This window comes from Panicum hallii, chromosome 6, assembly GCF_002211085.1.
Source record: "Panicum hallii strain FIL2 chromosome 6, PHallii_v3.1, whole genome shotgun sequence".
Classification (NCBI taxonomy): domain Eukaryota; kingdom Viridiplantae; phylum Streptophyta; class Magnoliopsida; order Poales; family Poaceae; genus Panicum; species Panicum hallii.
The window spans coordinates 6,253,169-6,267,337 of record NC_038047.1 but is presented as its reverse complement, the minus strand read 5'-3'; the positions used below and the strand labels follow the sequence as shown (position 1 = coordinate 6,267,337).

Below are 14,169 nucleotides of genomic sequence, written 5' to 3'. Positions count from 1 at the left end.
TGCTTCTCCAAGCGATGCCAAGGTTTGTTGAAGAAGGCTAGTGAGCTATCCATTCTGTGTGGTGCAATGGTTGTTTCTGTTGTATCATCCCTTGAGGATGTTATCGACCACTTCACCATATTGGTCATGGAGAGCCATGCATCGAGCAGCCATGATAGTGGTGGGGTGGTGGCAGATACTGTCCATAAGCTGAATATAGAACACTCGAAGTTGCAACATTGTTGGAGACTGAGAAGATGAGAAAGGAGAGGCTGATGCAAGAGCCAAGATGTAACTTACAAGGAAATGGGCGGCCGCATCATGATGTAGTAGTCGAATCTGTGGTCTCGGAATTGGATCTACATAAGTTGCATGCAAGAGTTCCAAAAGGAGCTGAAAGCAATTCATCCTGTTGTTGGAGAGGGGTCACACGTCAACCACAACCACATATGGAGATAGCTTTAGCTTCGAAGCACTAGTTTGGTGCGCAGAGTAATAATGGTATTTCGTAACACCATTCTATGAAAATTTGTCCATGTGTTGAAATTCCCATATGCCAACACACAGCAAGTTCAAAAGCAAACTCTTATGTGTTTCCAAAGCACGCAAGAAACATTGGAATTTTCTAGTTATTAGGAATATCTCTCTATAGCAAACAATCACTAGTGTCGCCACATGGGAAAGAGTTCCCGTGTGTTTCTTGACATGTTCATGTGTTCTTGGCATAAGGAAGTATGATTCATATATAGCCTATATTGGGTGCACACTTTCATGTGGCTCCTAGAGTGTCAAAAACAATTGGCGATGGATACAGCTAGATAACTAATTAAGAAGATATTACGCATAACTAATACTAGTATAGTATATATAGCGCGAGGACAGAGTGGCAGAGTGGAGGGGTGGCAGCGGGGGAGCTTGGGGAATCGGACTCCACAGTGGTTGGACACCTCGAGGACCGTGGCGGACAGTGCTACGGTGCGGCCGTGGTGAAGGTCTAGTAGCGGGTAGAGCTCGAGTGTGGGGCGTAAATGGAGGCAGAGCTCACATGGGGGTCCTAAGAGGCAGCAGGATTGAGAGGCAGCATTTCCATGCACATGGGGGTCCTAAAAAAAATATATCACAGATTGATTAACATGTAGGGGCTGTTTGGAATGCCGCCTAACCCGCCACGGCGCGCCACACTTTTTCCGCCACAGGTGTGGCGGCCGTTTTGAGCGCCACAAGTTAGGCACGCTGTGGCGGGTTAGGCGCCACTCCAAACAGCCCCGTATTACACTAGCAGTGTGGCCCTTTAAAAAAAAAAGTAGTGGTATCTACCCTCAGAAACTGATACAAATTGATTATAAAAGTAGTGGTATCTACCCTCAGACACTAATACAAATTGATTATGTTTTTCAAGAAATCCATCAAGACCATATATAGTAGCAAGGCTAAATTTTTTTGCCGTTTCCACACATGAATATGAAAACATCACAGATAATACACTACACTCCCAATATATTTGTATATAGCATAAGACGATGAGCATTGCAAAAACTTACCGTTCTCCAAAAATATAGTTAACAAATATGAGGTATAACCAAGAAGATACAAGGGTATGCAACTAAATATGCAACTCAACCGTTAGCACAGGATGAACGAACTGAGCTTTAAATCCTCCGAGACTTTGCTGCTTTTTCCCAAATTTCCACGGTGGCAGCAGGACTTGCTCTCTTAAGGTCGACATAACCTTTGCTTGCTATCACATCATCGATGCTACTCGAAGAGAGCATAAATTCAATGCAGGCATCTTTGAGACTGCCGCAATGGTACTGATCAGCTAGAGCTAAAATGTTCACCACATTCTCAGCATCAAGCCTCTTGGAAAGGATGCTCACACAGATCAATTTCATCCCATCCATGCAATACCTATCTGCAGCCACAAGTAAATGTTTGATAAACTCCCCTGCATCATCAACATCAAGCTCATCCACGTCAGGCAGCGAATCCGTGTAGATGAACTGGAGCAGTAACTCGAAGACGGCAGGCTGGATCTCCTCAACTGTTATGCTCTGTGTTCTTGAGTCCTCCATTGGTCCGTAGAGCTCCGCCATGAAGACCGGTGACCGCATCGCGAGCACGATTCTATGGGCGTGGAAGACCTGTCCTCCGACCTTCCGACCTTGAATGTCACATCCTGCCCCTGCTTTGTCTCGAGCAACCTCCCAAGATGATCGGCCAATTCTGAAGGTGGCACTTGAATGTCACACTTTGATGACACTGTCGTCGTTCCCATGACAACAGTGACGTTGCACTCGATCAGGAGGCGGTCGTTTCTCAGGTAGGGTGATGCTTGTAGCCAGCTCTTCTTCTTGAACTTTCCACAACCCCAGGATGTCTGTTCACCCCTGTACATGTTGGGCTCCGCCATGACCTCCACATCCTCATCCTCATCCTCATCCTCAGAGAGACCGGTGGCTTGGTTGATCAGCCTAAAGCTGCAGGCCGCCCTGACCTCGCCGTGCTGCTGGCTCACGAGCTCGAGGTAGACGGAGATGTAGTCTTTGTATTCCTCCCCGGTTTCACCGTCAGGGCAGTACTGGACGCACCAGTCGTGGCCGCCGACGGTGAACGTCGCGGACCGGACACACTCGCCGGCGCCGAGGCCCTTGAGGAGGCTGTAGCCGGCGATCTCGAACACGTGCGTGCACCGGTCCGTCTCCGGGACGCACCTCGACGCCGTCCTCTTCCTTGGCCTGATGGATGCCGCCATTCACGCCGTACGTAGAGATCGAGGGCGGCGGCGGCGGGATAGCGGGGACGGCGGCTACGAGGGTTTTCCCCTGACGAGGCGAAGTTGGAGATAGGGCTTCGGTGACGAGCCAAGGGTCCAGATTAAATTATGACGGTGGGAGTGCATCGATGATGACATGTAGGCCAGGACTCCAAGCTAGCGTCCATGAAAATTTGGCAAGCACTAAGCAGGGACTCGTGACACGATCACAGGGGCGCAGAGGAAATATTAGCAGTCGCTCGCGTGACTGGCAGTAATCCGGTCACAGAAGCCTTGGCCCGCAACGGCAGGCTTTTGGTAAGTTGAGAAGCTAGCACCAGCTGCGCTGACATGTTGCATGGAAATTTGTGCGAATACACATTAAGAGAAAAAACTGTACCTTGCAAACCAGACATTCAAATCAAATATTGATTACACCATTGTATTTCTCTTGACTTGACCACATTTGCATAAAATATTTATACCTTTTTAAAAACAAGAAATATTTTTTTGTTAAAATAGAACAATTGTTCCAGTTTCATAATCGAATTGTTCCATCTTCACAATTAGATTGTTCTAAATGTCTAAATATATGCAAGTCTAGTCTTATTTTGCATCTCATCGCGTAAAACAATTGTTCTGGTTTTATAATCGAATTGTTCCACCTTTACAATCAGATTGTTCTAAGTAAAAATAGATCTAAATATATGCAAGTCTAGTCTTATTTCGAATATCTCATCGTGTAGAACAATTGTTCAAGCTTCATAATTGAATTGTTCCACCTTTACAATTAGGTTGTTCTAACTAAATATATATCTAAATATATGCAAGTCTAGTCTTGTTTTGAAAATCTCATCATGAAGAACATAATAGTGAAATCGGTTTCTAATTCGAGTGTTTATTTGAAAAGTATTCATTTTTTTGTTTGAAATTGTATCGCTTTACTTCTTAGTCCGTGTGCTGGTCCACCGTAATAATTACGGCCCATATAGATTCATGCATACTGGGCCTTCGCGCTTCCTTACCTAGAGCAGCTTTTGCGACGCGTCAGCACCAGATCGCTCGTGTGGCTCCGAACTGCACCCGGGGCGCAGCTAGGTGTCACCGAAGGTGATCGAAATGATTTCCATCATTTGAAGACAGCAGCCCACGGCCCACGACCTTTCCTTCCTCGCCTCGACCATCCACCATCCTCATCTCCGGCCGCTCCCGCCGCTGGATCCGCAGTTGACCTCCGCCCCCGCCCTACCAAGGCCTCCCCTGCCCCGCGCCGCTGCCCTCCTCGCCTCCGGCGGCTCCCACTGCCGAATCTGCCGCCATCGAGCTTCGCCGCCATCTCCGCTACCAGCTCCACCACTGGCGAAGCTTGCCATGCTCCCCTGCCGCCTACCCACCCACAGGATGTCCTCCGCCACCCGTGGTCGGCGGCGCCCCACCCACAACTCGTCGCCACCGCCGGTCCGCCGCCGCCCAGGACCCCTCCTCTACAGCCGGGAACGTCACCGGCGACAACCCAAACCTCCGAAGCTCTCAAACCCTGACCCCGAAGTTCGTAACCGTAACCACGGCGAGGAGGCCAGCGAGCACCGCGAGCTCGAGGAGGAAGAAAGATGCTGGTGGGCCGTTTGGGCTGGATTCCCTTGCCTTCATGTGATGGCTCGCGCGTTTGTCGTGCGAGCGATGTATAGTCATGGCGGGATCACATGACTCTCTCGCTCGCGCGTGTCACACACGTCTGTTTTGGGCAAGATTATTTAGAAACCTTGATTAATAGTAACACTTCTGAAAATCTTTAATATTTTTTCCCCGGAGAACGTTAGCTACAGGTAGTTCCTGGCTTCTGCTATTCACCTGAAAAGGAATAGAATTGATCTAGTTTGGAAACCGGCCGGCCCGGCACTTCACACTTGAAGTTCCATGCACAAACAAAATTATTAAAAGCCATTTCGTAAATTAAAAGCTCATCCATGGGAGCAAAAGAAGTGATTGATGTACCGATGTTTGTAGTGCGTGAAGCGCTTGAATCATCATCTTGTTTTGATCCTCACTTCGCTGCAACTGCATCCAGTGCTGGAGCCAGAAGATTTCCCTGAATAGAGCCTGCATCTAAAACTAGAACTCTGCTTCGGCCCGTTGGACACGAGTCATGAACTTTTAGTCCAAAGTTCAATGTGTATTTATGTGTCATGGATCATTTAGTGTGCCAAGCATTTGATTTTCCAAAACCAGAATGGTGCTTGCTGCAGAGAAATGGTTATGTGAAGTGTCTGTCAAATCTTAAATAGCACAAATTGAAAAGTTTACATGACGGTTGTCAGCTGAAAAAAAGGGAAATAAATATCATTAGAGGAAGAAATCGAACAAACAAGCAAGAGATATTATTCGGTTTCAGTATGGTGTATCTGTTGTTTCTTTTCTATCTATGTTAATTGATATCTTTTAGTTCTCTTGCCTTTATATTTTAGCATCTAATATTGCACTTCATCCATAGCTTTCATCCAATTTCATCTATCCTTGAGACCATCTGTCATGCGTCGGGAGCTCTGATCAGGTTTATGTCAAACATTTCATGTCAAATCCAGAGGAAATTACTGGCAGACAGTAACCAAAACATGCATGAATTAGCCCGATCAGTTGTCACTAATTCTCGTAAGCATCAAGCAGCATGTGTTCAGCAGAAATTATGCAATGCAACATCGATCATTGTCACAGGTCAGATCTAGCTAATGAAATACACGTGAAATGCGGATTCGGTGGTCTGTAATAGCCATCCACAAGCATTTACGATGCACACAAGCATTTGAATCAGCATTGTACTATTACCTTCGCCACTCAATAAGCTAACCATGCTGGCAGAGCTAAGGACAGGAGAGGTTCAAGAGTAGCCACTTAACATTATTACAAAACCAGGACGCCTGCATGCAAACACGTTGACGATCGACCTCAGATACAGTTCGTGCCCGTCCCAGCAGTCTTGTTTCTTCTTGTCGCTGAAGCAGGGCCTGATGTCACGAGAAAAGCATCACAACAAAACACAACCTGGTTAGCAACAGATAGAACTATTGTTATATCAGGCTATATGGAAATTTCTCCCTTAAGTGAGGGACGCTACTTGAAGTATATGTTAGTTGTCACTTAACCAAGGTAAAAGTTCAGCTACTGCACTACAGTAGCATAGCACCACTGTGTTGCCTGAAATGATAAGTCTGCTAAGAATGTCCCTAGCTAGGAGTTTAACTTCCAGCGCTCTCAAATCTGTGGTCACTTGTATAATCCACAACTACGTGCATGACTACAACATAACTTAAAATGGTACAGCGCATAATTAATGCATAATACCACAAGGAAATGTTAGCAAAGCTCAGGTATGAGCTCATGAAGTAGATAGACACAAGTGGAATGTGGTTGCCGCTAGCACACACTTCCCAGCTGGTCTCTTTTTTCATTTATATGTAAAAGAGTTACACCAACAGGAAAAATTACACCCTGGAGAAAATATGGGCATACAAGAAGCAAAGCAATATAGTTCAACAAAATCCAACTTAGCTTTGTGGAAAATCAAAATTGAGAAACATGCAACCCCCTATAATTCTGAATGTCCACAGCCCACCTGTGGTAAATGATACACAATTGCAAGCAAAAGCTCCATAGAAAAGACCTAAGAAATGTCAAGGCTTGGTGTTGAAGTCATAATTGGTCAGGTGGTATGTCCAATGTTCATGCACTCGAAAGATGTGTCATCACCAGAATGCATGCCTAAATTAATTAACCTACATTTGCATAGCTGTGAAGATTCACATTGCATAATGCAAGAACTCAGAATGACTTATTTTGCCAATGCCAAATGCTACCATGATAATGACTTTGTAGTTAACAAATGGGAGACAAGCGCCTGAAACAATACGATTAATTTGGTGCCACAATTTTGGTACTACTACACAGACCCTCTAAGAAACTGCAAACAGCGATCTGCTGCTTTTTGTGACCAACTTGCATCAGTCTAAACAAACTTTTTTTAAACGTCAACAACATAAAAACTGCAGTCTTGTGATAATAATGAACACATTAAGAAATGCAGTAACATGAATAAAATCTAGGCATGCATGAAGACATGAAGGAAAGCAATACTGACCGTTTCCAATGAATTTAATCGGTGCAAAAGGGTCGTCATCAGAAAAATTTGCTCCTCGTTGAAACATCCAGGGTCTACCTCCTTCAGGACCATTGCTCCCCAAGATAGCCAGTCCGAATTTACTGGCCCATCTTGAATCATCCATATTCTGAATAATGGAAAACATCTGTTTGTCGGATATTCTAGTGACCCTTACATTGGCTGAAACGATTGCTGCATCCTTCAGCACCCGTGCATTCTGGTAGAAAAACTGGAGGAAGGCCAGCTCATGTTGCTCCCCTCGGAACTCACGGATTGTCATCACCTTGATGCGCAACAGGACACTTAGGATAGGATCAGCCTCTTGCCATAACTTGAGGTTGAGCCTGTTAGCGGGTTCATCACATTTTGCAGACTGCAAATGTTACAAACCAATAAATCATTGAAATGTTAAGCAACTGATGGATCATAAAGTAGCCAGCTCTTATGCATAAAGATTTTAGAAGGAAGATAAACATAGAGTCCTAAAGCATGTCTACAAATTACAGCAAACGGGTAAAAAAAATACTAGAATGGATTCTCCAGACTTTAACCTGCAGTTACAGCAGTTGTTTAGGGCATTGAGACATACAAAATAAAGCACATTGCTGTAAGCAAGCACATATAGCGGCTGTGGCTTAATCATTAAGATCACTGGAGTATAGACTATAGAAAAGATATCTGCACAGCTTTCCGCTGGAACACAGCTCAGTTTACATAACATAACTTGCCCTATTAATGATCATGTTTAACCCATGGCCAAATACCACATACCAACTTGTTCATTCTACTCCTCTCGTTTTGTGAAGTTACAGACTACCCAGAGTAAGTTCACTTCACCAGTTGGCATGTCAGTGTTTCATGGTCCTCAGAATGTGTCAGCGAAAGCCTGAAGCAAAATACTTTACCAATCCATGGCAACGTGAAAGTAGATAAAAATCCCTTACTTGCGTTTATATAGTGTTTGTTCTCATCCAACGGACAGACTTTGAATGTCGATATTACACAAACATTCAGTCTACGGACATTGAGGACTGACCAGAAGAGAATTTGAAAGATTGACTCTCCATTGTTATTGAAAAGAATATGTTATGAAAGCTTGGAGACATGTCCATGACATAAGAATACTACCGTTAACATTCACTCAGGCTTGCGCACCATGTTAGGAGACCCTATTTGAAGCTAGCGACAGCAGTATGAGTGTGCAGTGAGAGTACTTGTAAACTATTACCATAATATGCAGCGCCTCGACATTGGGAAAGCATTTGAGGATGGCAGGCACCATCATGGCACCATTGGATCCAAAACACACTGTCAAGCTCAGGGTCTTCACGCTTGTGTGTATTGTACTTGCGCTTGGTTTAATCCCAGCCTGCAATGCACCAAATTCAACAAGAATGATCGCACATTGAATTCCACATCGTTGCAAAGTGAACAAAATGGAACGATAGGAGGCAGTAGAAGTACCATGATGACGGTGCCTCCAATCTCTAGCAGGTGTTGTGCTGGGTCCAGATATCCCAGTATGCGCAGCTTGGGGGCAATTCCAATCTTGATCCTGGTGCGCAAGCCACTGGCAGGGTTTGGAGAACCCCGGACTTCCCACAGGATAAGCCGGTCGAGACAGGGGGTGCTCACCACGGCGATGCTCTCCACCACGGAAGCGCAGATCTGCACGCACCGGAGGCTCCGGCTGACGAGACGCAACCCCTTCACGCTCCCTTGGATGTTGAGGATCTCCAGGACAGTGCTCCTGGCGACGAGGGAGTCGATGTCCCCGTCCTCCACGACGACGCTGCAGACGCCGAGCTCGCGGAGGTTGGGAAAGGAGGCGCCTTGGAGGCTCGCCGCGCGCGGGAACTTCCAGAAGCCAATGTAGAGGCGGGTGAGGGTGGCGATCCGGAAGAGCGTGTCGGGGAGGGGCACCTCCCGCGGGCACGGGCGGTTGACGAGGACGAGCTCCTGGACGCCCTTAGCGGCGAGGAGGCGGAGCCAGCGCTTGAGGTGGGGCTGCCGCGCGTCCATGAGGCCGGACACGAGGTGGGCGCAGCGGAAGGGCCCCGGGTGCGCGGCGAGGGCGCGCGACACGGCGGCGGTGACGGCCGCGGCCGCCGCGTCGGCAGACGCCGGGTGCCGGCGGCCCAGGAGGTGGGCGTCGACGACGGCGAGCGGCGCCGCGAGCCAAACCCCGCGCCAGCGCGCGGCGAGCACGGCGGTGCGCGCCGCGTCCTTGCAGGGGAGGCGGGATACGATGTCGCGGAGGAGCGCGTCGGAGAGGCCGCTGATGCGATCGATGCCGTCGGGGTCGGCGGCGGATGCGCGGCGGGCGGCGAGGCCAGCGGTGGTGGAGACGGGCGGCTCGGGGGCGCAGCTGCGGATGTATGACAGGAGCTGCTCCGGGTCCCGGACCAGCTCGTGCGGGCCGCATGCGGTCGCCGTCGCGGGGTCCGGGACGGAGAACGGCGCCCGGCGGGCCATGGGCGGCGGTGCCGGTAGGGGAGGGAGAACGAGGATTCCGGGAGGCTAGGGTTCAGCTGGGGTCCTGATTGAGGAGGCAGTGAAGTGTGGCCGAGTGGCGGCGGATGGTTCGGTTGTGCTGTCGGGTGTCGGGTGTGGGTGGGCCAAATGTCGGTACTGGGTTGCTCCTGGGCCCATTTATCAATCACTACTTCCAGTGAGATCTTTCTTTGCGTGTGTGTGTGTGTGTGTGTTGCATTGTCGACCTCTGCTTTTTTATTAGCGAAGAAGAGTAGTAGAGAGGTTGCTAGTGTACTAGTCAGGAAGGAGCAGCAGGTAAGTTGTTTATAAGATTATCCCATACTGTTATTTTTATATCAAAATCGTATTGTAGACTCAAATCTGTTGTTGACTACTATTAATTATGCAGGGCGGGCATGACATTATTGTTCGACTACTACTCCATGGACCCCAACGAAATCGCGGAGTTGTCACCTGAAGTGCAGGTCCAATAATTATTTCTGGTGGGTGTTTTTATTGTTTTTGATGGGGATCACGAAGCAAACATATGCATGCGAGTAGAGAGCACAGGAGATCTGACCAACAGTCAACAAAAGAATAAAACGAACTAGGTGATGCCATCTTATTCTTATGGTTCTATTGAACTTAAAAGAACATATATCCCAGAGTATCTAAATTAAATTTCAATTTCACTACTATATTTCTTATAACATGATCTTCAAAATAAGATCACACTTGATCATATATAGATTATTGTTAAAAAATATTTCATAAAATTTTAATACTTTTATACATACAATTAGAACAATTTACATGAGATCACCGAATGAAATAATTGTACAGCTAATTATATGAAATCACCTGACAAAAAACCGTACAGCTATATCAAATTATACAAACTCATAGAATAAAAATATGTATATCTAATACAAATCATATGAACTCACGAACAAAGATTTATACACTTCAAGTAAATTATATAAACCCCACAAAATAAATATGTAAACACACCTGCAATAATTTGTATAAAATCATAGGACAAAAATCCGTGCACCAAGAATAAATTGTATGAACTGAGGGAACAAATATTTGTACCCTTATAACAAATTATATGAACTCATAAAAATAATAAATTATTAATTTATTTGGATTCAATTATAAGAAATAAAGGTGCATTCATGAGTTATAAATAGGACAAAAAATATCTTACAAAGATTATAAGAGAAAAATATAAAACAGAAAGTATGAGAAAGGGGGATACAAAATAAGTAGAAAAGAAAATAGAATGGAAATGAAAACTATATGAATGAAAAGGAAAACTAAATATGAAGAAACTAATCAGTTTTTTGCGTGGATACAAAAGAATAATGTATAAAATAACTAAAAAGAAAAAATTAAAATAAAAATAAAGTAAAAGAGATGAAAATGAATGCAGGATACCAATTAAGAAAAAAACAAATGACAGACCGGTTAAAAGTTGGGTGAGAAAAAAGAAAAAAAAAGTAGAGAGGAAACAAACTCGCAACTATACCACCAAAATCCGATCTTTCTCCTCGGTTCTCGCTTCCGTTTTTGCCCCCAACGAACATAAATAACTAGCTATAGCTACTAGTCTCTACCCCTATAAATCCACCAGTTAAATCTTTGCTATATCCCCTCATCAAATATCCTCTATAGAGATGTTCTTTACTGCATCCACATCGACCTGTGCATCCAAAAATTTAACTCCCTCAGATTTGGAACAGTGCATGTTATTTGGATCATCCCGCGTAACCCTTCGTTCGCCTTCTTCTCCCACGGACGAACCCGAGCTTTCTATCGAATACGGTTTGCCACGGACCCGTCTCTCCCTCTTCTATCTCCCACTGCTGATCCAATGAGGGCGGCAGCCCGTGCTGCTCGAGGAGCGGAGCGGCGATGTGGGGCGTGCAGCCCCAAGAAGTAGTGGCCGCCCATGAAGGATGAGGAGGACGCGCCGAACACGGCCTCATCCCCGGGCAGATGACGCGTCACCCCTCTTCTGTTGGAGATACCCAGGAACGGATGCACTCCTCTCTCTCACTCACAAGCACAAGGAAGGAGACGATCAGGAACTTTTGCCGGCGACGAACGCCGCGGCCGCCGCAACGGCCTGTATCTTGGCAACTTTATTCACTGGACTTTTGCCTTGGAAAAACGGAGGGGTACACGGGTATTTATCAGCCCAGGGAACACATCACGGAGCACTAACCTCCATGCCCGAGCTAATCGCCATGATCCGCAAGACCAGAGCCTCAACGTCGCGTGAGCCGCTCGCCCTTCCGCACGCCCCGGCCTCTCCTGCGCACGGACCAGCGCCACACACCCCACCATCCTAACGGACTACGACTTGATCCTCGCAGCTATCCCGCGAGGTTCGACTGGACTCCCACACGGACACGATCGTCGACTCATCAGTCGTGATCCTAACTACCAGCAACGGCAACATGAACACACCATGCTCCGGGCACAACATGAACAGGCAACAAACTCCTACGTGACGCACACACACCTGGCTGGACAACACCCAAGTCAGGTTTGTCACCCAAATCATTCTCTATGGCTCGCCAGGTCATTGGATTTGTCACGCAAGAGGTTTACCCTAGGAAGATCCTCTTTCTCCACTTTTATTTGATAGAAAAAGCACAAACAATTGGAGTTCTGGAGCCTTTGGGGGTTAGCTGCATCCAAGAGAGGATTTTTCTCTATGCTGATGATGTGATCTTATTCACTTCACCAAACCAACAAAACCTGGTCGCCACTCAGAACATCCTAGAGATGTTTGCTCTTGCCTCTAGGCTGAATATAAACCAAAACAAATGTGCAATTATACCAATTTGTTGCAGACTGAATGAAACTGCTCTCTTCATGCAATTCCTCCACGGTAACATATAGGCATTTCCAATTAACTACCTGGGCATCCCACTATCAGTGAGAAGACTGAAGAAGTCAGACTTGCAGCCTCTTGTCGACAATGTTATTACTGCCAACTTTAAAAGCAAGGTTACTTACTAAGGCAGGTCGGATGATACTAGACAAGGTCAAACTGTCTGCCATTCCTGTACACATAGCACTAGCCATTTCCATTCCCCCGTGGGTGATTTAGTGTATTGACAAACGCCGACGCGCATTCTTATGGAGAGGTTCAGACTCAGTTTCAGGAGGGCATTGCCTGCTGGCTTGGCCAAAAGTTTGCAGGCCGGCTAATCTGGGTTATCTCGGGTTGCTCATCTCACTCTTCTCACTCTACAAGGGTATGCGCTCAGAATGCGCTGGCTATGGTTGAAGCGTACTGATCCGAGCAGACCATGGTTGTGCTTACATGTGAAAACGGAGAGTCTGGTAGAAACCCTGTTCGCGGTTTCCATAACCGTAAGAGTTGGAGATGGCTTGCACTCATTTTTCTGGATAAACAAATGGATAGATGGTCGCTCAATTGCCGATATCGCCCCGGCCCTTCTGAATGCTGTGCGTCCACACGTCCATAGGACAAAAACTGTGGCGCAAGGACGAGAACAATGCGTGGGCGCGGAATATAACTGGCGCTTTAACGGTCCAGGTTATCATTGACTATCTACTAATCTGGGGCATCATACGACAACGCAACTTTGTCCACGTCTTGAACTCAGGTTCAGATGGAAATGGACAACTGATGGGCAATTCTCAATTGTTTCTGCCTATAGAGCTCTTTTCATTGGACAACACGCCGTACCCGGGGCAAAAGTGCTTCCTAAACCATGAGCACCAAGTCGCTGTAAGTTGAGACACAGCCTCCAGAATAATGATAATTGCACCTTCTGTGATCAACACTCGAAGACAGTTTCTCACTTGTTGTCTACTTACATGCTGGCCAAAGAAATCAGGTTTGCAGTGGTACGGCGATGCAACTTACAAAGGCTGACTCCTACAGGCACACTTCAAGATTTCTTTGAATGGTGGTTGTCATCACCAAAGCAAATTAGAAAAGAATTGAGGAAAGCCTTCAACTCTCTGGTGATCCTGGTAGCCTGGTCGATTTGGAAGGAACGCAACCAGCGCATCTTCCAAAAGAAGAAGCTGACAACTAACAAACTAGTGGATGAAGGAAGGCTGTGGTGTTACGCCGGTTTGAAACACCTTCTTCAACTGTTTCCTTAGCGCATAACGCCACCGATCCAAGAAGGGTAGTCATTTTAGGTTGCGAATTGGTTAATATGTAATCGCTACTACTTCCTTTTTATATTGCAGCGATCTCTATCGAGATCACATGTTATAATATTACCGTTCCTCCTCTACTCTTAATGAAAAAGTGCTCAGGCGCGGTCGCTTGAAAACAGAAACACCCAAGTCAGGTTTATTCCTAACATCTCCCACCTCCAGTTCGCGTGTGCAAGCTGCCGGCGGCGCCGCTGCGCGTGAGGGAACCTGAGGCAGCAGGAGCGGCGGCGCCCCTGTGGTTTCACAGCTTGACCAAGACGTGTTCGCCGCCCCGCCGTCGGAGCTGCGCTCCAGCACAAGGTGAGGTGCCCCTCCCTCGCTCGATGTTCGCTAATCTAACCCGCCTCGTAAGTTATGTTCTGTTGCCGTCGTGCAGAGGTCGTCTCGATTCGACATCGGCAGCTGCGATCCATGGTGCTATGGGGGTAGATACACGCAGCAACGGTGGAGCTAGCTGCTTGTGAAGGGGAGGCAGACGGAGCAGCGGTGGCCACCCATGCGGATTTTCGGATAATGCCGGCGGCCGGCGGCGGGGGCATGAACAGGTCATTTGCAGATGCAGCAGATGCTGTCGCAAGAGCTGCTCGAGGACATC

At 46.9% G+C, this 14,169-nt stretch overlaps 1 protein-coding gene and 1 pseudogene across 1 annotated transcript; both read right to left on the bottom strand.

The window, feature by feature from the left end:
* Positions 1-1,628: 1,628 nt before the first annotated feature.
* On the bottom strand, positions 1,629-2,731 carry LOC112898084 (annotated as a pseudogene).
* A 2,713-nt stretch (positions 2,732-5,444) lies between these two features.
* LOC112897982 (F-box/FBD/LRR-repeat protein At1g13570-like) lies at positions 5,445-9,420 on the bottom strand. The gene is made up of 4 exons (XM_025966388.1): positions 8,349-9,420; positions 8,113-8,253; positions 6,864-7,257; positions 5,445-5,733 (listed from the first exon to the last, which is right to left on the bottom strand). The coding sequence occupies exons 1-4, from the start codon at positions 9,357-9,359 to the stop codon at positions 5,675-5,677; spliced, it is 1,605 nt and encodes a 534-aa protein (XP_025822173.1). The 5' UTR covers positions 9,360-9,420; the 3' UTR covers positions 5,445-5,674.
* Positions 9,421-14,169: the final 4,749 nt, after the last annotated feature.